Here is a 10,537-nt window from a genome sequence, read left to right on the forward strand (position 1 = left end):
CAGAGTGGATGGAAAAGAAGATAGGAAAAGAGAAGGCATTAGTGGAAACAATGGGCCCGAACAGACAGGCCAAAATAAAGCTGCTTCAGGTCACTTTGGAGGTATGCTCTTTAAATGATGCATGCATCCGAAGAGGCCAGAAGCTGTACTAAAACCACGCTCCAGTCTTAAGGACTGGAGCGCAGCTTTGGCACAGTTTCTGGCCTCTTAAGATGCTTGTGTCATTTAAAAGCATACCTCCAGAGTGACCCGAAGCAGCTTTATTTTTCCTGTCTGTTCTGGCACTTTGATAAGGACCTGAGAGGGCCATGAGTCAGAGCACAGGCTCATATAGTTCAGAACTCTGTGGCCAGCATAAGGAAAACCTGCCAGCCAGACATAAGAGGACCTCTCCTTCCTTCAGCAACCAATATTTAAAGGCATAATGTTTTTGATAGTGTGGATGATACATCTACATTAAGGGGTCTAATTTCTGTTAATTTATTATGAGGGGGAGGATGACAACTGCATCAGACAACCTGATCCCTTCTTAAGGAAATGAATCAAGTTGTGGGAGTGTGCAAGAGAGACTTGTGCATCAAATGTCTCTTAAAAAGGAAGCCCTTCTTTAAGGAAAGACTTTACCTTCCATGCAGCCAAGCTGGAAACAGAGTACTCACAGAGATCTGGATGCATGACCCTTCCAAAGCTACTCTCCCACCATACCTTCAAGTTTTTCAATGGCCTTTATTAGAACTTGGCTCTTCTGAAAGTAACTTTGAAGTCTCTCTGCTGGCCCTGGAGAAAGTTCAACCACCTGTCTTAGTTGTCCCTTCTGGTACCTGGAATGAAGATCAGGTGAAAGGATGGTTAAAGACCATAGCCTCCCTGCAGGTTTGTAATATGAACTGGCACTTACTTAAGAGTGGATTCACTTATGAGAAGACTCCTAACTAACAATTTCAAAACTGATGTTCTTTCCCTAAATTTGCTTTTGTTTTACTCCAAATTTATTTTTAAATATATTAAAACAAGCATAGCAACAACACTCCTTGACTACAGTGGGCCCTTGATAACTGCTGAGGGGTTGGTTCCAGGACCCTTGTAGATACCAAAATCCATGGATGCCCAATCCCATTGAATTCAATGGCATAGTAAAATTGCATCCCTTCTATAAAATGGCAAACTCAAGGTTTGCTTTTTGAAATTTATATATATATTTGTATATATTCAATCTGTGGATAAAGAATCCATGGATATGGGGCCCCGACTGTACTGCACAGAAGAAGGCAATGGTTAACCACTTTGGGGCTTTTTTTGGAATTTCTATTTTTGTGGGAATATTGTCATGGATGATTAAATCCATGGATATGGAGGGCCAACTGTATTATTTTCCTTAGGAATTAAACTATAAGAACTGAAATAGAATCAGAAAGCTTCTAGCATTCTGTGTCAAGAATCAGCTGCCTATTCTCAGCAAAGATCTGTGTGAGTTTTTTAGAGGACACCAAGTATATAGGCTTGATGTGTTATTTGTACTGTACTGCCTCTCCAATCAGCCCTAACCAAGACAGCTGTTGGTGAAGAATCATGGGAACTGCAGCTCAAACAATATCAGGATGTTCATAGGTACCCACCCTTGCTATGCACATATATTTGTGAGAAAGCCTCATGGAATTAATAGAACACAGATTTACTTCTAATCAGGCATAAACAGGATTGCACTGTTAGCCTTGCAGTAATTTGCTTAAGGCAAACAGAGAAGAAGCTCAATTGAAAGAGTATTGCTATAGGTCAGTGGTTCCCAAATGTGGTCCCTGAGATGTTTTAGGCTTGCAGTTCCCAGAACCCATAATCACTGGTCATACCAACAGTGAGAGTTTTAAGTCAAAACTTGGGGACCCAAGTTTGGGAACTATTGGTATAGATACAAAGCAGAAGCCTGCTGATCAGGATTAGAATATATGGCGAGTTACATACCGCCGAGAAGTGGCGCTCTCCCGCAGCCACTGCTTGCAGCATCCGGGAGCTGCAGCTGCCACACCACGCATCTCCCGGACGCTCTGAGGAAGGAGCGCGGAAATTGCGCTCCTTCCAGGGCCGGAGAAAAGGCGCACTATGCGCCGTGGCGCGGCCTCAATACGTCACAACCGTGCCGCCTCATGTGGAGGCAGCGCGGTCGTGACGTAATCATGGTGGCGACTGTGTGGAACGGCTGCCGCCATTTTGTGCGCGCAGAGCGCGTACTAGGGTTAGGGGTGTGTGGAAGCACTGCCCCTTCCTAACTCTAGTACGTGCTCGTCGCGTACTATATGGCGGTTTGTAACCTGCCTATGTATCTAATTAAGGTTGTTCATTTAGTATGTGGCATTTTGTGTTGGGTATCTGAGTTGGATCTTGAGAAAACTTGGAAAATTGATGTTAGTTGGAGTATAATTGATTTCATTAAGGCCTTTGACAAGGTTTCCCATGACATTCTTGCAAACAAGCTTGTAAAATGTGGACTAGACAAGGTAACTGTTACATGGATTTGTAACTGGACAAGGAGTCTCCTTCCTTGGAGGTCTTTAAACAGAGGCTGGATGGCCATCTGTCAGGGATGCTTTGATTTGGATTTCCTGCATGGCAGGGGGTTGGACTGGATGGCCCTAGTGGTCTCTTCCAACTCTACGATTCTATGATTCTATGATTCTATAATGTGGCAATCACTCCATTTCTAATGGCACAATGGTGTCCATACTGTAGAGATGAAAGTCTTGAGAAGATTTACTAAGATCTTGGGAAAGTTACTTTGAGGGAAAGTTACATATGAGCCATAATGGCTGGAGAATTCCAGGAATGGTTGCCCCCAAAACAACTTTTCTATTTTCTGATCAAGTCCTCCCCCAAAATTGAAGGAAATCAGAGCTCAAGAACCTAGGTTGTTTCCATCTGTATGGGAAATATAATTTCATGTTTTGCCATATAGTCCCCAGAATAAAGGACTCATGAGACTATTTTCCAGACATTGTTCTTATTGTTGTTGCTGTTTGAAAAATGGGTCTGGACTAGAGTCATTCCACAGGAAGAAACAGAAGGGGAAAGGAGAAAAATCCATATACCTTGTTAAGATACTTCCGATGTCCTGAAAGAAAGAAAGAAAGAAAGAAAGAAATGAATTTCAGCTATAGGGATGTAACAAATGCTGGGCTGCTACTTTTTGTTTTCTTTGGGATTTATTTATTCCTCTGCTGTCTGGAAAAACTTACGATTCCCAGATCTAAGTCTGTCTTGTTTCTCATAAACCAAGAAATAAGGCTTGTTTGTGTTAACTCTCACTTGCAGGAATTTAGTTGTTGGCTGCTGGCACTTTTCCTCCATCTCCAAGATCAACCCACTGAGACGACCAATTTCCTGTGACAAATTGGTGACATTCTCTTCCCAGCTTTTCTCAGTCTCTTTCTCTAGTTCTCCCAGCTGGTCCAGCCAAAGGCGTTCTTTTACCTTAAGAAATTTCAGCACTTTCTTAAAAGCAGACCTGATCTCTTCTTTCTCCAAACCTATCTGCATCTGGGGTCAGGAAAACATAGAAACAGGGAGAGAAACAAAGGTGAGCATAAGATTCAAATTAGCCAGTGACTCCTTTGACTGTGTAGACCAGGGTTTGATTCTCCTGCTCGGTCATAAAACCCACTGGGTGACCTTGGGCAAGTCACACTCTCTCAGCCTCAGGCTAAGGCAATGGTAAACCTCCCCTGAACAAATCTTGCCAAGAAAACCCCACGATAGATTCACTTTAGGGTCACCTTAAGTCAGAAATGACTTGAAGGCACATAACAACAACAACAGTCTGATTTATAGCAAGGAATGAGGGATTATTATGGCATCAAGGGCCCGCTGTAGTCAAGAGGTCTTGTTTTAATATATTTAAAAATAAATTTGGAGTAAAACAAAAGCTGTTACAGACAGAGATTAGGCATGTTATATTTTGGAGTGCTATAAAGACCAGAATTCCCCTCACCAGCACAATCTGTGGCCAAACTTTGAAGCTGACAGTCCAAAAAAGTAACATTTCCAAGCTCTAAAACTGTGAAGGCAACAACTGCTGAATTTTTATCCGCTAGTTCTCTTAGTTTTCTGTTGAACACTACATTAGAGATGAATACCAGAACTTAAAACTGTTACCTTTTTCAACTACAACTCACCAAATACTCCAGCCAGCATGGGCACTAGTCCAGATAAGGTCTGACTAGCACAGAATACAGTGGGACTATTACTTTTGTTATCTTGGAAACAATAGCACTATTAAAGCAAGCTAAAGTGTGTGACTTGCCCAAGGTCACCCAGTCGGTTTTCATGACAGCATGGGGATTCGAACCCAGCCCTCCAGAGTCATAGTCCAACACTCAAACTAGACTGGCCTGCTAGATTATTTTTAAAATCCCCAAACTATAAACATCTCCCAAAACAGCATTTGATAATTATTACAAAATGGAAACATAACTCGACTGCAACTTTTCCTAGAGAAGGCTATCCATCAAAACTCAGTGGCTGGGAAAGGTGGACATCACTCAGAGAAGCAACCAAGGAGGTACTGGAAGCTCTGAAGGTATGTCTGGATAATAAATTGTACCCTGGGTGGTTTCTCCTACCTCCGCTGGGATGATCTGTTGGTAAATGAGAGAAGCCATTCGTGGGACATCAAAGGCTTTCATGGCCAGCATCCATAGTTTTTTGTGGGCTTTTTGGCCTATCATGCCATGTTCTAGAAGAGTTTATTCCTTACGTTTCGCCTGCATCTGGAGCGAAGACAAGTAGCCACCCAAAGGGAAGGTATTTTTACCATACATCAAAGGAGTTACGGACAGAATAGGGAAACTGATGAGGAAACACAATCTCCAAATGGTTTACAAACCGACCAAGAAAATCCATCAAATGCTACGCTCAGTGAAGGACAAGAGAGGCCCTCTCACAACTGCAGGAGTTTACCGCATACCATGCAACTGAGAGCGAGTCTACATAGGGACGACCAAACACAGCGTTCAAACATGAATCAAGGAACACGAGAGACATTGTAGACTGAGTCAGCCAGAAAAATCAGCAGTAGCAGAACATGTTATAAACCATCCTGGGTATAAAATGCTGTTTGAAACATTGAAATTCAGGACCAACAACTATCAGGTCAGAATGCACAAAATGCACACGGAAGCCAAATTGAAATCCACTGACACCTGGACAACTTCAACAAGAAAGAAGAAACCGTTAAAGTGAACAAAATTTGGCTACCAGTCCTGAAAAATAGCAAAATCAAGACTCAGCAAATGCAAATGAAAACCACCCAGAGTCAGGGGTTTTCCCAGCAGACAGTGATCACTAATTAAACAGACACTAATTCTCTTTGCATATTCTCCCACCCTGAGGCCTTGTCACCAACAACAGAGCAATACACAGATTCACATGGAAATCCCTCTTCCCTACTCAGGGTCACATAGTGTACACACACACACACTCACACACCCACACACCACTATCTTCCATGACAACCACAGATGAAGGTGAAATATCAGGAATAAACTCTTCTAGAATATGGCCACATAGCCCGAAAAAAACACGAAAAACCATTCATGGGACAATTATCATCCAGGTATTCATAAACCCATATCAAAATCTATTAATAGTTTACAAACTAATGTTTGTAGTAAATAGCCAAGACCTAAGTGCCCAAAAAGTGCTTAATGTTACTGTATGTTAGTGTCTGTAACCGGTCAGCATGTGAACATTGATGAAAGAATATACTCATGGACCATGAGTCATGGTGAACAATGAGGTCTCTCTCACTTCAGGGAGTATGGTCACGAAGAAACTTCTAGTTTGTTTTCTGTAATCTTCATTATTTGAGCTGGAACCACAAATGCTCACCAGAAATGTTTGCTTCCTTTGCTCTTCAGCCAGTTTCCGCTCAATGGCCTTCGTTCTCCTTTTCTCTAGAGACTGTAGCTGGGCTTCAAACTTGTCCTACGGAAACAGAACAAACCCATACTCACATATTTTGTATTTTCTGTATACATTGGTACAAATGTCTGTGCAATAGATGCCTCACTCCATGCATCTAATGAAGCTGACCAGTGATTCCCAACCTTTGGTCTGCCAAATGATTTGGACTTCAGCTCCCATCATTCCTGACTGCTGGCCATTTTGGCTAGGGCTTCTGGAAGTTGAAGTCCAAAATAAATGGAGGGTCAAAGGTTGGGCAGCTGATACAACAAACCTTTTTCTTTTGATTACAGTGGGCCCTTGGTATCTGCTGGAGTTTGGTTCCAGGACGCTCCCCCAACCCATGGATACCAAAATCCATAAATGATCAAGTCCCATTCAATACAATGGCAGAGTGAAATGGTGTCCCTTATATAAAATGGCAAAATCAAAGTTTGCTTTTTGGAATGTATATCTTTTTGGAATATTTTCAATCCATAGATGACTGAATCAGGGGATAAAGAATCCATGGATATGGACCAACTGTAGTCACAAAAGTGCTACAAAATCCCCTTGTATACTGATCATGATTAACACAGCTATGTCTTTGAGCTTTGTGGTGGAAGTCAACTGCATCCACAGTACAGAAATAATCCAAGTTAACACTACTTTAACTATGCAATTCTGGGAACTGTAGTTTTGTGTGGCATTTAGCCTTCTCTGTCAGAGAGCTCTGGGGACAAAAACAAACTGCAATTCCAGAATTCCATAATGTTGAGTCAGGGCAGTTAACATGGTGTCAGCCTGGATTATTTCTGCAGTGCGGATGCAGCCTGAGAACCAAGAGTGAGGTCTCTGCATGCTCATTAAACCCCAAAGTCTAGAAAGATACAAGCTACTTAAATTAGGGGGACAATCCCTCTGCTAACTATAAAGACAGGAAAAGCTAAATGGCCATAGAATGCTTAATACTGTTTGGAAAGAAAACCTAGGGGGGTAGGTTAAGTTTGTATGTTGAAATATTGGTGCGGTACACACAGCGCTAAAGCTGGCGCCATACTAGGGTTAAGGGACTGTCTCACAAGATCTCTCATTCCAAAATCCAAAATCCAAAACACTTCTGGTCACAGGCATTTTGGATAAGGAGACTCAGCCTGTACTATTTCTTAACTCATCAGGTCCATTGCCAAGTGCTCTGGGAAAGGTATTTAGAGCATGACTAAGAAGCATGAATTTATATTTATATTTGTATTTTTAGCTTTTATTTTGCAATGCTCTACATTTTTCTTAAACCTCCTACGTTTTGCGGTGCCTTTGCGGTTAGGACATCTGGTCACCCTGGTGCATCCACACTCTAGAAATAATGCAGCTGGACACCACTTTCAGCGCTGTAGCTCTATCCTATGGAATCTTGGGATTTGTAGTTTTAAAAGGACTTTAGTTTTCTCTGCCAAAGTATGCTGATGCCTGACAAGACTACAAATCCCAGGATTCTGTAGGATGGAGCCATGGCAGTTAAAGTGGTATCAAACTGTATTAATTCTACAGTATAGATGCACCCTCTGACTCTAGTTCTCTTGTGCACAAGCACAATTCCTTCCCATCTATCCTCTTCATCTTTTCCCCTCCCTTCACTCCTTACTACTGGGTTGTAGTAAGTGCAATGGTTTCCATGCCTTCCAACATTTCAGAGATGAAAACCAGGAAATTTGTGTCCAAACAACATCAGAGTGCGATCAAGATGGCAAACATTATTAATGATGGAAGACAGATAAACTAGGAGAGGCTGCAGCAGCTTGTTTTTGCCTGAGCCTACTGGGAAGGGCAAGAGTTGATCCTCCTCTCTTCTCCTCCCTGCTGAGCTGACTGCAAACTAATCTGTATTTTGAACTCAGTTTGCAGCAACTGAAGCAAGCTGAAGACAAAGGGAGAATGTGGGAGGAGGAGTAAGAAACTGGGACATTTATTAGAGTAGCTGGAAAAATAGGATGAGAGAGGATTAACTGATCCTGCCATATTGACTCCGTTGGAGGCTTCATTGCCACAGCAATAATAAAAAATCACATAAAACTACATATGCATGAATCTGTCAAATTCGGTTTTGGTCAAGTTCTCATTTTTCTATCCTTTAGCTTGTTTTGTACCATTTCTAAACAGGTGTTTCCTTTTCTTTCCTTCTTTTTCTTTATTTTACTTTTTACACATTTTCATATTCACACATCTGCATGGAAATTGGCCTAACATTTGCATTTCTCTAAGCAAATTTTCTTAATAGAATGCATTTTTGTACATTACGTATATATTACATCGCCACCTTGAGTCCCTATATTGCCCGGGTTTTAGTGGACAATTATGGCAACCCTTGTGAGAAAGATGGGATATAATAATAATAAATCTCCTCCCAGGGCTTAGGGCAGCTACAATGAAATCAAATATAAGAAGTAAAATTAAACATGAAGCAGATTAATTTATACATATTTATATATAAGACAAGTTAAGCAACAAAATCTGCAATGAATAAAAGATTGTACTCACCAATCTCTCACCAAAAGCCTGCCTGAATAAAATTATCTTTCTTTGTGAGGACAAAAGGGAACCAACTAGGACCCTGGTAAGGAATTTCACACTTGGAAGCAAGAAAAACTTATGCACATTTAGGTATACATTGCCCCTTGATATCTCCATTTTAATGCATTATTTTGGTTGAGCAATTGCACTGCACTACATTCAGCAATTAATTAATTAATTAATTAAAGGTTCTTATTGTTTACATCGATTTGAATTTATTGTGTTGTACTGTATGCCACCAAAATCTCAGGGTGGAGTACAGTAGAACAACTCAATAAATTTAAAGCAATGTAAACAATAAACAATAAAAATGATTTTAGATGGCTCTTCCAGTTACATTTGGCAGATGTGGACCATATAAGATTTTCACACACATTGCTATTAAACAGGCAATAAAGAGGCAATAAACAGCGACAACTCATTTTCAGGATTTCCCCGTGAATAATTTGTTGCTGTTTATTGCCTTTTTATTGCCTCTTTATTGCCTGCTTAATAGCGACATTGTGTAAAAATCTTAAGTGTGATATTGCATTTTGCACTGGGATAATTGCTGTTTAACCCATTTTTGCCCCAAGTCTCCCGTGTGATAAAGTCCTTATTATAAACATTAAAAGAGAATTGATAATATAATCATATAATTTTCCTTTTAATACTTCTGTAATGTTTTTTGTTGTTGTTCAAAAGAGAGGTTTGGCCAACAAAGGGACAAGTTCTCCTATCAAAGGGACAAGTTCTCCGATCTCAAAGAACAGCTGTGTTTCAGTTTGCATATTGGTTCAGAAAGCGTAAATGAGGCAAATTGACATTACTGTGTACATAGATCCCATTTCTGCTCATGGCACGCACACCTACTCTTACAAATACACAAGCAAAGAGTCACTACCTTGTATTCTTGGGCAGCCTCCTCCATGGGAACCACATCATGCCCCCTGTGCTTCAGGAAGGTGTCACACACCACACAAACGAGGACTTGATCATCCTTGCAGAAGGATTTCTTACACACACCTATCCTCCCCGCTGGCTTTTTCCCCCTCTTGGTTTTCCTGATGGCTTCCACAATGTGCGCTAGTTGTCGGTTTGGCCTCAGGTTCCTCACCTGGACTGTTGCTCTGCACTGAGGACACAAAACAGGTGCAAGAGACTCCTGGCAATATTGGGTGATACAAGTGCGGCAAAAATTGTGCCTACAGTTTGTTAGCACAGGGTCTGTGAAGAGATCCAAGCAGAGGCAACAAATGGTTTCGCCATACATCTGCTTCTTGGGACCCGCAGCAGCCATGCTGGCCTCTTCCCAATTAACAGAAATGCAGAAGACAGCCTTAAGTTTCGTTTCTGATATCCTCTAATGACAGATTTGTTTACTCTCTTGGACCAGTCTCCAGGAACAAACCAGAGCAGAGAGGAGGAAACAGAGAGCCACTTTATTTCACATAAGCAAACAAAAATGAGTGGAACGAACTGAGTCTAGCGCACTATCCTGCTCCTGTCTTTAGTTAAGCTTTATTTAAGAATGCCTTAAAAGTCCCCAGATGGCATATTTGCAGTCATAGATACATTTTGGAACTCAAGGCCTTTGTTGTGAAATCTGACCATTAAACTTGTTTGAAGCTTGCATTCCTACTGAGCATGAGTTAACTTGTAAAAATAAAAACCCACATAGCCACACAATGCAGTCTGTGCTCTGCCCCGCACAGACCCTCCTCCAATATTTTTTTCAGTGTAGCCCAAGGTATTTTTCTGTTTTACTACAAATTAATTTCATTTACTTGTACTATCTTTTTCACTGATGTTTGTGTCTTCATTTAAATTGCTTGCCATACTTTGCATGGATATTGTGGCTGGGATCTTGGTGGAGCCGAAGACTGCCAGCGTATTTTTGGGAGACAATGCGAGCTGCTCCCTATGTTCAGTTGCTTCCTTCTGGTGTGCAACAACATCTTGTGTGTATCGGACACAGCTCTGTCCCTGTTCCTTCAAGAGCAGAATGAGGCAAAGGAAGAAAGCTGCCTTTCACCAGTTGTTGTTTCTGAAAAGGACA

The 10,537-nt window shown here is 41.3% G+C and overlaps 1 protein-coding gene across 1 annotated transcript; it reads right to left on the reverse strand.

Annotated features, from left to right (window-relative positions):
- Nucleotides 1–715: 715 nt before the first annotated feature.
- On the reverse strand, nt 716–10,384 carry LOC121922419 (zinc finger protein RFP-like). The gene is made up of 4 exons (XM_042451849.1): nt 9,383–10,384; nt 5,878–5,973; nt 3,298–3,528; nt 716–821 (listed from the first exon to the last, which is right to left on the reverse strand). Exons 1-4 carry the CDS (start codon nt 9,776–9,778, stop codon nt 789–791), a joined length of 756 nt encoding a protein of 251 aa, XP_042307783.1. The 5' UTR covers nt 9,779–10,384; the 3' UTR covers nt 716–788.
- Nucleotides 10,385–10,537: the final 153 nt, after the last annotated feature.

This window comes from Sceloporus undulatus, chromosome 2 (genome assembly GCF_019175285.1).
Source record: "Sceloporus undulatus isolate JIND9_A2432 ecotype Alabama chromosome 2, SceUnd_v1.1, whole genome shotgun sequence".
NCBI classification, from domain to species: domain Eukaryota; kingdom Metazoa; phylum Chordata; class Lepidosauria; order Squamata; family Phrynosomatidae; genus Sceloporus; species Sceloporus undulatus.